Source organism: Suncus etruscus, chromosome 17 (genome assembly GCF_024139225.1).
Source record: "Suncus etruscus isolate mSunEtr1 chromosome 17, mSunEtr1.pri.cur, whole genome shotgun sequence".
Taxonomy (NCBI): domain Eukaryota; kingdom Metazoa; phylum Chordata; class Mammalia; order Eulipotyphla; family Soricidae; genus Suncus; species Suncus etruscus.
In genome coordinates, this window is record NC_064864.1 from 50,946,009 (window position 1) to 50,958,555 (window position 12,547).

General features: G+C 35.4%; 1 protein-coding gene across 5 annotated transcripts in view; it reads right to left on the reverse strand.

Moving 5' to 3' along the window:
• SORCS1 (sortilin related VPS10 domain containing receptor 1) overlaps positions 1-12,547 on the reverse strand; it is a 656,026-nt gene that overhangs the window by 123,281 nt on the left and 520,198 nt on the right. For all 5 annotated transcript variants that reach the window (XM_049790574.1, XM_049790573.1, XM_049790572.1 and 2 more), the window contains exon 9: positions 8,693-8,872. In XM_049790574.1, the coding sequence (XP_049646531.1) occupies positions 8,693-8,872 (180 nt within the window). The remainder of the gene's footprint in view (positions 1-8,692; positions 8,873-12,547) is intronic.

Below are 12,547 nucleotides of genomic sequence, written 5' to 3' on the forward strand. Positions count from 1 at the left end.
AATTGCAAGAGGTTGGGTTTCTATCAATACAATACGCATGATTTGCCTTCGCTTTTGACACAGTCAAACCTCATTAGTTTGTACCTGCTGATTTGGCATCTGGAATAATTTAGAGTTGGGCCAATTTTGTAAGACTTCTGAAACAGCAAGTTTGTTAAGCAAATAAGTAGTGTAAAAGAGTTGCTGGAAGGAATATATTGAACTATGTAGGAAAACAAGTTTAATTTGGGGGCAATCCACAGCAGCCAGAATTTTTTTAGGCATTTTCAAACCTCAACATAAATGTGATATAAATACCAGGAGCACTCTTACCTTCCCACTTTAATGAGTTAATTACAAATAATATTTAGTTATTCACTGTACTAGCCCTATAGGATTACTCACCAGAAAACTCCATATTGGTTTTCCATATGTTCAAGAAGCTGTTACATATTTAACTATGACAAAACTGCCAGGTCTTTAAAAACTAAATTTCATAAGTAAGTCAGAATCTCCATACACTTCTTCACATCAGGAACCTTTACTTGGGAACAACCCTGTCTTTCGTCAGCACTCTAGTAGGGTAAAGTAAGAACAAGGAGAATACAAATATTCTCTTTCAATAGTTTCATTGACTGTTTTGTTTCCGGTCTCTGTTTCTTTTGGCAAGGATATCTGAGTAGATTTATGTATGTTTGGGAACTGATTCATTTGATTTACAAAAGAAATGACTTTGTTGGCCCCCAACTGCGTAGCTTTAGAAAATACTGAAATCTATGCTTTGTTAAACATCTCTGGTATTTGAGACTTCAGGTTTATCTAGAGGCATAAAAGATTGGTGAAGCAGGGATCAGAGTGGTGGCGCAAGCAGTAGGCCATTTGCCTTGCATGCGCTGACCTAGTACGGACTGCGGTTCAATCCCTCTGGTCAAGCCAGGAACTATTTCTGAGCGCATATCCAGGTGTAACCCTGGAGCGTCACTGGGTGTGGCCCCAAACCCCAATTTCCCCTCCCAAAAAAAAGATTGGAGAAGCAGAGGGACTGTGTGATAGCAAGGAATGGACCTACAAAGATTACTCATACTCTGGGTCAAGGCATAATATCTGTGTAAATTCCAATTTGAAGTGTCTTTATTTTTGTTTCTTTGCCCAACCTCCAAAATGGATATCCCACTCTTTTGTGTATGTGTCATTCATTGCCTCTTTTGTTCTGAGTCTGAGACTATGTTTCTTTATGTCTCAGGGCGCCCCCATGCACAAGACCATTCCCTCAAGGGCTAATCTGCAAGATCTTGTCATATGTTTTATATTTTATAAAATATGGGAGCAACATTAGCAAAAAAATGTAATGTATGCAGATATATATGTAAGTGCACATTTGTTTATGTGTGTAAGGAAGATCTAGTGCTCTACTAAAGATTTCTGTTGTACGACAGCTTACCTTTATAGGGAATATACAATATAAATACATACAAAATATATGTATATTTGTGGGATCAGACAGGGTAAAAGTTTGAGACAAGGGTTATTATGTCTTGTTGAAGACAGGACTTCATATAAATAAATAATTTACAAAAATGACATTCCTATGAAAAGAAGGTGGCCAACTGTTAGCTTTTATACTTCAGGATACATTTGTCTTTGGATAAACCTAAAGGCCTAACTGCCAAAGATAAACCACAATTGCCTTTCTGAATGCTCCATAAAGACTGTTAAAAATTATGAGTAAATTATGAAATCATCTTTGTTTTTGAGCTTCAATTTATGGAAAATATGGTAAGTATCTAAGTATCAAAGGTAATTGATAATTATTTTTTCTTACTATATAAATAAATTGCTAAAATATTATTTCAATAAATCCTAAAATATGATGTATTTTGGGTTAAACCTGTCAAGTCAACACAAAGCACTTTATACCTAGACCACCTCATATAAAAATAGCAGATTGTCATATTCCCAACTTCAATCTCACTCTCTTTTCTCATAATGTAACAATCCTTCCCCAAATGCACAGTGAATAACTTCCTGACATGTCTATCTAGTTCAAAATTGATAAACATTTCCTAGAAAGAGGTACCTTTTCTTTGAGCCAAAACTTGTACTATCTCCATTCTCAAATTATATTTTATATAAATTGAGTTATACCTATGCCTTGACTCTCAATTACAATATTGTTAAGGAATAAGAAAGTCTTCCGCAGTTATTTTACAGATTGTGGTTTCTCATTCAAATTTAATCTTTGAGTTGTCATTTAATCCACCACATTCCATCATTAAAATTAATGATAGAAAAGCCACTTCACAAAACGCTGTATTTTTAATAAAATAGGTTAAAAGAATAATCATTAGAAAGCGGCAAACAGACCTCACATTTATTGAAATTTTCTTTTCTTTTTCTTTTTTCTTTTCTTTCTTTTCTTTTCTTTTCTTTTCTTTTCTTTTCTTTTCTTTTCTTTTTCTTCTTTTTTTTTTTTGTGGTCACATCTGGCAGCACTCATAGGTTACTCCTGGCTCTGTGCTCAGAAGACACTCCTGCTAGGCTCGGGGGACCATATGGGATGCCGGGATTCGAACCAGGGTCTGTCCTGTGCTGGACACTCACAAGGCAAATGCCTTACTGCTGTGCTATCCCTCTGGCCCCATATTAGTACCTATGAATTTTCAAGTACTATACAAAGGGCTCTTCAAGTGCTACCATACCTGTAATCTCATTCCCTCTAAAGAGAAGAGTGAATGTTAACCATATCTGCAGATAAGAAAACCTGACTCTGACATAACCATCAATTGATTATTTTCTACCCAAGTTTGAACCATATTTCCAATGAGTCTGTCTAATGCTAGAAACCACAGTACTTCTACAATTATTCCTCTCCTTGTAGAGCATTCTGAGACAAGTATCATATAGAAATATGATACTCACAGAAAACTCTTTTATAATTCTTTGTTATAATTTTATATATTTCTTCTAAGGACTGGGGAGACAGTTCCTCCTTTCTAAGCATATGTACATTATATTGATTAGATTTCTTTGAGTAGAAATGTGCTTGGAGCTTGGGAACTGATTTCTTTGGTGATTTAAAGGTAGAACTTTGGATAACAATTTGCTCTTACATAGTGACTTCTAAAGGGTTCTTTCCTGCCTCAAACTTCCATGTATCCTGTGGATATTAGGGAGGCCTCACATAAAATTGTTTTTTTTTTTATTTCCACCTCTGAAGCATATCTAAAACTGAATCCTCCAGCCCTCGTCTTATAATTTAATTACAATTTTTATTTATTTTATTTTCATTACAATTTGAATACAAAAAGATAAATAATCAACCACTGTGGCAAAAATGTCAACATATTCATGACTATGACATCAGTGGTCTTTCTGGGTATTATAGTTCCCTTTTCTAAAGACAAGGTGTAATCTGGGATAGTCTCAAACTCAGCAAGCACTAGAACTATCTCTGCAATCAGGTAACTCATTGTCCAAAATAATAGTTTTAAGTTGTTTTTTTTTTTTCCTATGTACTCTTTGCCTTGATCAGACAGTGCTCTGTGCCGAAGATCAGTAGTCTCAAGAAATAAAGGGTTGAGTCTAAATTGTCCTGGATGGACGAATATTTTTCTTCCCCTTCTCCCTATGCTGAATTATAAGAGGGAGGCTTTGTCCAAAATATTAAGGTATAAACTAAATCATTATAACCATGAAACTTAATATTAGGGTAAGTCTAACTACAAAAGACATTATGTTTCTATGGTCATTTGTTTTGTATTTCATGATGCCTATTATGGCTCAGTCATATGAAGAAACACTCTGTGCATGCTGAAAGTGTCAGCCAGGTGGCAAGCCCCTAATCAAAACCTTTTCCACTCAGCTGGGGTGAACTGTCATTGTATATTAAACCAAAGTGCTCTTTATCATCATTAATTAATACTCCCTTCCCAGAGGAGGGGGAAAATAATCCAAAAGTGTCATACCCCCTTACATCATCCATTTCAGATAAAGACACAAGGCATCTACATCTCAGGCACTCGCATTGCATTGCTTTTGTTCTGGTCATCACCAGATATGCGGTTTTCTAATATCCTTTTCACAGAATGTCCTGGAACATTTGTACTAGGATCAAATGAAGAGATGTTAGGACACTTGTTTCTATACTTCTCTTACAAAGACAAAGACAAAAACAAAAACAACAACCTAAAAAGGACTGCCAGACCCACCTGACAACATTGCCTGGTTTTAGTTATAAGTATGGGCTTATCACTTGACTGAGAAGGTGGAATGTAGGTTTAGAGCACTAATCTGCTGAGTCTGTTTATGTCTATTTCCCTTTCCTGACCATTTTCTTTTCCGGTCTAGTTGCTTATACTATTAGGTACAATGTAATATTTATCCTTCCTCCAATATCCTTCTATTTTAGGGCTACAACTTGACACATAGGTCAAATACTTACATATCGAGAGAGACAAGACAGTTTTGACATTCAACAAACTCAAATCACAATTTTGTCACCTAGTAGCTTTGTAATATTTCAAAAAATAATGTACTGTATTCATGATTCTTTTTACATTTTTGTAAAATGGAAGATATCATAGCACCTAAAGTCAAAAGGTTCAAATAGCAACTGAGTGAAATATGGAAATTTTTTTACACTATACCTCACATAATGATGGCTCAAAAATTTTGTTACAGTTATAATCTCTCATCAACAGAAAATAAAATTTGTTGTGTTTGTGTGTTATGTGTATGTCTTTGGAAACCTGGAAGTTCTCAGGACTTACTCTTGGTTATGAGCTTAGAAATCACTTACAATTGTGCACAGGGGAGCATGTATGATGATGGGGGTTAAATTCAGATTATCTGCATATAAACCAAGGTTCCTAAACATTGTATTATCTGATGCCAATAAAATACTTCCTAACATTTTTGTTGTTGTCTACTTCCTTTATCATATATCTTTACTTTTTTGATTTTTTTGTTTGCTTTTAAGTTAGTTTCTTCTGCTGTGGTGGGAACTCTGGAGGTACTTGGAATTGAATCCAGAGTCTAATTATATTCAAATGCCCTTTGAACTATTTTGCCATATCCCACATTTCTTAACTTTTGAATAGAATTCATATTCTCAATAATACTGAGGAAGAATTCTGGCATTTCAATTACTAAATCATGTAATCTGGGCCCCAACCTTCAGTCCTCAACCCTTGCCTATCTACTGCAAACATATGTAGAATTCTAGTGCAGAGAGAAACAACAGTTTTCAAAAGATTTCAAAGTTTATGAGAACAAAGATTCCTTTTAATGAGAATTATGCTTTCTCTGCATTTCCCATAACAACTCAATAATATAGAAACTCAATACACAAACTTACAAGACACATATATTGCATAGTTCACCTCTATAAAACAGCTTAAGGAGTAAACAATTTTGGAAGAGCAGGTATTTGGCACACAGAAGCATACAAGTAATAAAGACCATTTTTTCAGTCACCCCCAAATACAAAATTGCCTACCCTCCATATATCCTCTATCTGTCACCCCCTACTAGGATGTTGCTCATCTCTTCTTATTAATTCACTTATGGATTTTTATTTTACTTTTCATTTATCTCTGAGCACTCATCATTCATTGCAATTCTGCTGGAAAATTCATGCTGGATGGTTTTCAGCTTCCTGCTAGCCAGAACAATCTAATTTAAAGAACGGTTGTGCCAGGTTCAGTGTCAGCCAATATTCTTTCTATCTAGGTAATCAGCAGATACGGCACTACTGCACTGATCACATCAATTCCAATTTAAGTTACTGTGAACTGTCAGGCTAATAAAACAAAGACTCTCCGCTCTGGCCCCAGGATGCAGAACACCTTTACATAATGCAGTCAAAGTGCTCAAAGTGATGATAATAAGAGCCAGCAGTCTCTCTACAGATAGTCAACTGCAAGAGACACACAAGTGGAACAAGGATTAACTAGAAAATGATTTCCTCTGTCCAGAGGTCACCTTGCTTCTGCTTCTCATTCTGTGCCTATAAACCACGTTCAAATTTACAAAAATCATTCCTGAAAACAGTCACAAATAACAGGGCATTGTAGTCATTCGTGTCCAGATCTGTCATCTTTTCCATCACCAAGGGACCAATTAAAATGGTGTCTCTCTTGGCAGATAACACAGTTTACCCAGAGACACTACTTCTCGTAGACTTGAAAAGAGAGAAGATAATCAGATAAAAAGCAACCTGAAAATTAGAGAATAGTTTTGAAAGAAAAAGTCAGGGTTGAAATTAGGAAAGCCAACTGATTGATGAATCTGATCCTACTGTCTTGCTTTCATAACAATCAGATCCTCAGAACAAGATATTTTCATTGAATCAGGGTAAGAAAACACTTATATTTAAGTGTTTATAAGACAAAAGAGGAAAGAAACAATTTATACTTGTTTATAAGAAGATAACTAGTTGGTGTAAATGAAAATCATATGCCTATGCTAATTGCAATAAAGACAATAAAAATAGAACAGTGATTTAGAGCTTAAAGTCACTGTATATAATATTAATATTTCTATCTATAATTGATTGAGTATTGCATATTCACACACTGTTTTAGTACTTTAAACTCACTTTCCTCATTAAGATGAACCAATTTATTCTAAAACAAATACTATAAAATCAATAACATATTTATACCCATATTTTAAGCAAGGACTGAAGTTCAGAAGTCAATAAATTTATCTCGACAATATATGCCTGTGGGTAGTGGGACATCAGACAGTCTGCCTCCAAAACATTTAGTCTAAACTACAATTTCTCTGACATGAAGTTGAAATTAAATCACAAGACTATGTAAATGTTTTTGAGAATATGTGTTCAATTTAAGGCAGAGAAATCTTGTTCTATATTTATCTGGAACATGGGCAGAAAAGGAAGTGGAAACTTGTAAATGTAGGAAAGAATTTTCAGTGCATTTTTCTAAATATACATATGGAAGTTGTGTCATATACTAGTCTACCACAATTTTCATTATAAATATGTGGGCACTAAATTGTTCCTATAGTTTATTAATAAACCTTTAATTTAGGTAATGTCTGTTTAGATACCAGAAGATAATCTTCTATCCCTAACTCAAAAAGTAAAAAAGATGTAGATAGAATTACAAGAAATTATATAGGTAAATTTAAATTTTTTAGTAAATTTGCTTTCTTTCTCTAACATACTGGTTATGATTTTTTCACTTAGCATTTTTAAACAAAACTTGACTCTATGAACTTATATTCAATGAAATGATTGATTTTTATGACTATACATTTTCAGTCAGTTTAAGTCTTTTCAGAGAATAAATGTATAATTACATTTCTTAAATTCTGAATATATTTTATCATGACTGATTATAGGCTATTATAAATCCTTCAGAGATATGAGAAGTATGACAAATAGCTAAATTTATCTCAAAATAGTAGCATTTTATCTATCTGTTTTTTAAATAGCAATTAAGACATCAATGTTTCTCATAAAAACTAATTGATATAGCATACATATGAGATAGATTATATACATAAGTATATATCTTATATATGATTTTTATATTATTATAGATAGATATAATTTTTTGCACTTGGTAATTTTGAGAAACAGTGAGAAAGTTCACTTAACAGGGGGCCTGGAAAACTTGGCTTTTTGTTCTCTCTTCTAGTTTAGTAATGAAAGAGTTATTAATTTTATCTTGCTCATTGATCCTCTGAAAATAGGGTAAATAGCTGAGGAAGGTTATCAAGTATGAACGATGTTCAAATGTATAGAGATTATCTCCTGATCTTCTGATGCCATCATACAAAGAATGCCCCTCCATTCTTTCTTCAGGAGAGGTAAGAGTTCTACTCCATTCCTCAACACTGACACTTTATAGATCTTACAAGATTATTTTCAAATTTTATTGCATACACACTTTTGGGGGGGGGGTTGGGCCATACCCAGTGACGCTCAGGGGTTACTCCTGGCTATGCGCTCAGAAATTGTTCCTGGCATGGGGGAACCATATGGAGGCCAGGGATTGAACTCAGTTCTGTCCTGGGTCAGCCACGAGCAAGGCAAATGCCCTGCCGCTGTGCTATAGCTCTAGCTCCCATATATACACTCTTATCAGACTCTTTCACTAATTCCCCAGTTACTCTCTAAGTCCTCAGATTCTCGATGACCTCTTGAAAGACTCCTTCCCAGAATATTCTTTATTCTAATTGGCACACTAGCCAATATATTCTGCAAATCCTTTCTTCTTATGAATGAAATGAGGTCACATAAGGAAAAAATTCATTAAAGTATTATTTTTTAATTCTTTTTTTTTTCTGTGGTTTTTGGGCCACACCCGGTGATGCTCAGGGGTTATTCCTGGCTATGTGTTCAGAAATCACTACTGGCTTGGGGGACCATATAGGACATTAGGGGATCAAACCATGGTCCATCCTAGGTTAGCACATAGCAAGGCAAGTGCCCTACAGCTGTGCCACCGCTCCGGCCTCATTTTTTTGAGGGCTCACAGCCGGCAGTGCTCAGGGGTTTCTCCTGGTTCTACACTCAGAAATAACTCCTGGCAGGCTCGGGGTCCATATGAGATGCAGGGACTCGAACCATCCTCTTTCGGCATGCAAGGCAAATGCCTTACGTCCATGCTACCTTTCCGGCCCCAAACATCATTATTTTTAAATTCTTAAATCATTATACAACATGTGACTTGTGCCATACCTCATAGAGGTCGATCATGACATTACCCTCAGGGCCTCTGCTGCTTTGAACATTCTCCAGGGCCAGGGTGAAGTAGACACCCCTGGTGTCTGAGATATAAAGGTTGTAGGTGTCATTTTGGTTCCACTCTTGGACTGCTGCGAACACTTGATTCTCATCTGTACTGATGACATGCATATCCTGAAAAGAGAGAAATAGAAGAAGCACATTGTAAGTTAGCTTTAAAGGTGTTTAAAGTGTGTGAAGCTAAGGAGGAATACCAGAAGAGAAATTTTAAGCATTGTTACAGAATAGAAAAGACCTTTCTTTTGCATATTTTGGAATAATAATTAGTTAAGTGTTAATCATAGATTTCCTTTGTCATGTGTGGGGTTAGAGAATAAGGCCATGAGAAAATAGAACAGAGGAATGGTTGGTAGCTTGGTTATAATTAAATTGCCTCATTAGATAATTTGAGGAATACTTTCTGGATTCAAATGGCTTTGGAAAAGAAATCTTTCTGATATATTTGCCAAGCATGATGCATGCTCAGAAAGTTTATTGAGGGGAAATATGAGGGAAAGCACAAAGGTCCGAGGGAGCATATACAAGCCCTCCATTTTTCAGGGTGCTGTGTAGACAGAAGCAAACTTCTGAAACACACCGAACCTTTGGTTTCAACTGTTAAATAAAAATCCACATTTTAATAAGATCCCTGGGTAATTAATATCAACATTAATACTTAAGAAGCACAGCCCTGAGACTCAGCAACCTCCAGAGACTCCTATGAAAAACATTCACCTGAGAATCCCAGAGCACTAATTTTTATTTTAGTGGGTGCTCAAGGATTTGGCTGCTTATTTAAACCTTTACTTCAGAAGTTCAACAGGAAACTTTAACTAAAAGGGGGCATAGTTGCATAATTCATGATGTTTTTCCAGCTCTGGCTGTCCTGGAAAACAGAAGCCAGGCAAAGGTATTATGGAGGTAGCAAGCTGATATCCCTAAAATGGGAATTCCAATCCCTTTCTTCTCTATTTCCAAAATTCTGAGAAGTGAATGTACTGACAGAGGCTGATACAAACCAAAGCTGTTTTCTTCATTAGGGGCTATTAGGTCTAGGCAGTCTTTCACCTTCTCTGCCCAGGCAGCAGGCACTAAAATAACTTTCAAAAACAAATTGTCGAAACAAAGCCAAACCAAAGAAGTACACAATAAACAAATGTAGAAAAATAACAAGGAAAGTTTTGATAATGTAGAGTTTAGCATTCAAATCTTCTCAGTTGGATCCTCTTCTAATTTGAAGAAGTTTAAGGAGCTCTGTTTATCTAACCTGGTAACATTCTACCTAAGCTCTCAATTACATTTTTCATTATATTTGCCCATGTTCTCTCAACTGAACTCTACAATTCAGCTTTGATTCAACTCTAGACCTATCAAAGAGACTCTTATACATTTTAGCCTTGATCACCATAAACTGAAGGAAGAAATTCTTCTCTGAAAGAATTCAGAGAATTTGTCTCTTTTTCTCTGTTTCTCTATCTTCTCTATTTCTACTCAAGCCTAAGCATGAGTTGGAAATACTTTTCTGGGATAAAATTTTGGAGGGGAGAGGCCAAAAATGAATTTTGTCCAGTATTTATTCTATATTTAAGGGAATATAATGGTTTTATATAATAGTTGGTTATAGTTGCTTATGCGATCATATACACTTATACCTATACATGGATCTATATATATATGGATCTGCCAACCAAATCTATATATGGATACCTAAGATACGGATCTGATTCCCCACATCTCTTCAACAAAAAGAAATTAAACCATGCTAGGTCAATTGTTTACAATTCTGATAATTCTTATCTAATGCCCTTTCTGCAAGACATATTATTTTAATATAGCTTGCATATATATATCTTTGTAATGTAATATATATATATGTCTTTATTATATCTTGGCTACTTTCTTTTAGTCTTAGCATCAGAAATGATTTTGTAGACTTGTCATTCAGAATACTCAATGTCCCTTAGTAGGTAACTAGGCAAAGTCAATAAATTACAGTACTAAAATGACTGTATGATTAGTAGAAGAAAATTAAATATATATTACTATTGGTTTATAAGCAGTTTATAAGCAGACAATTTAAAATTCTATAATTAATAGGGAAAACTAAATCATATGAATGCAGAAAATTTAATAAAATCTGAAGAGAATAGATTCAAAGTTTGGAGAGAACAAATTGTATGGCATTCTTTGAATGTAAATAGTGAGGGCCCCTGACCCATATAACAGGTGGACAGCACAGTAAAATAGAATAAAAAAGGAACTGAAGAAAATAACAGTTCGAGTTCAAATTTGGCTCTATGACTTAACTCTGAGAACTAAACTGTTCCTCAGAATTTACACCTGTAAACTTGAAATAGTTATGTGCCCTCCAGGGAATTCTGAGCACTGAGATAGTAAAAGTATTGCAATTTTAAAATAGTGCCCGGTATTTAGCTCCTTATATGCTACATTCTATTAAGCAAGCCCGTATTCTACCTTGTTAATTAAACATGGTTGATTTTACCTTTCTGTTCAAGGAAACTGTTAGGTTACTACTTAAAAAATGTATTTCATACTAATGGAGATAATTCACTGAGGGTTAAATCTTTTGTGGTACCTCTCTTCCTATAGAACAAAAGTCCTAATTTGATAATGGCATTAAGAATTTGGGCTGGAGGGGCTGGAGAGATAGCATGGAGGTAAGGCGTTTGCCTTTCATGCAGGAGGTCATCGGTTCGAATCCCGGCGCCCCATATGGTCCCCTGTGCCTGCCAGGAGCAATTTCTGAGCCTGGAGCCAGGAATAACCCCTGAGCACTGCCAGGTGTGACCCAAAAACAAAAAAAAAAAAAAAAAAAAAAAAAAAAAAAAAAAAGAATTTGGGCTGGAGAGATAGCATGGAGGCAGGACATTTGTCTTGCATGCAGGACAGTGGTTCAAATCCCGGGATCCCATAGAGTCCCCCCAAGCCTGCCAGGAGCGATTTCTGAGCATAGAGCCAGGAGTAAGCCCTGAGTGCTGCCCGGTTTGATCCAAAAAACAAAACAAAACAAAAAATAATTCGCAAATGCTGGAGTCTGAGCAATATAGTATAGCTGGTAGGGCATTTGCATTGCATGTGGTAGATTCAGGTTCAATCCCTGATCACCCTGAGTCTGCCAAGTATGATTTCTAAGTATAGAGCCAGAAGTAACCCTTGAGCACTGCCTGGTGTGGCTCAAAAACCATACACAAAGCATTCTCAAATGCTTTCAATTCATGTTCTGATTCTTGTCTTCAGTAAATGAAACCATTTCCCTATACTAAAACAAATACATTAGGCAAAAGCTGGTCCCTTCATAATTAATCTTACCTCTGTGCCTTTGGAGTGACTTTATGTTTTATAATCCAGATTACACTAACAATCTCTTTATATAATCCAAGGAATTTTGGTCATTTATATTACCCAATTTATCTCTGTAAATGCTTCAATGAAAATAGTCTAGTGCTTAAATTACTTGGAGAATTAGCTGCATAATAATGACATTATAAACATCAAATTGCAGGTAAGGTTTAAGATTTTTTAAAAAGATAAGCTATATTTTTCTCTTTTCTCCACATTGTCTTTTTTTAAACCACACCCTGCTGTTCTTTGGGTTTATTCTTGGCCTTCCACAGAAAGATAATGCCAGTGGTACTTGGGATACCATATGTGATGTCAGGATCCAACCTTAGGTCAGATACTTACAAGACAGTGCTTTACTGTACAATATCTCCAGGTCCTATTTTATTTTATTAAATTTTTTGCTTGTATTTTGGGCCATAGCCAGATCTTACTTCTGGTGATATATTC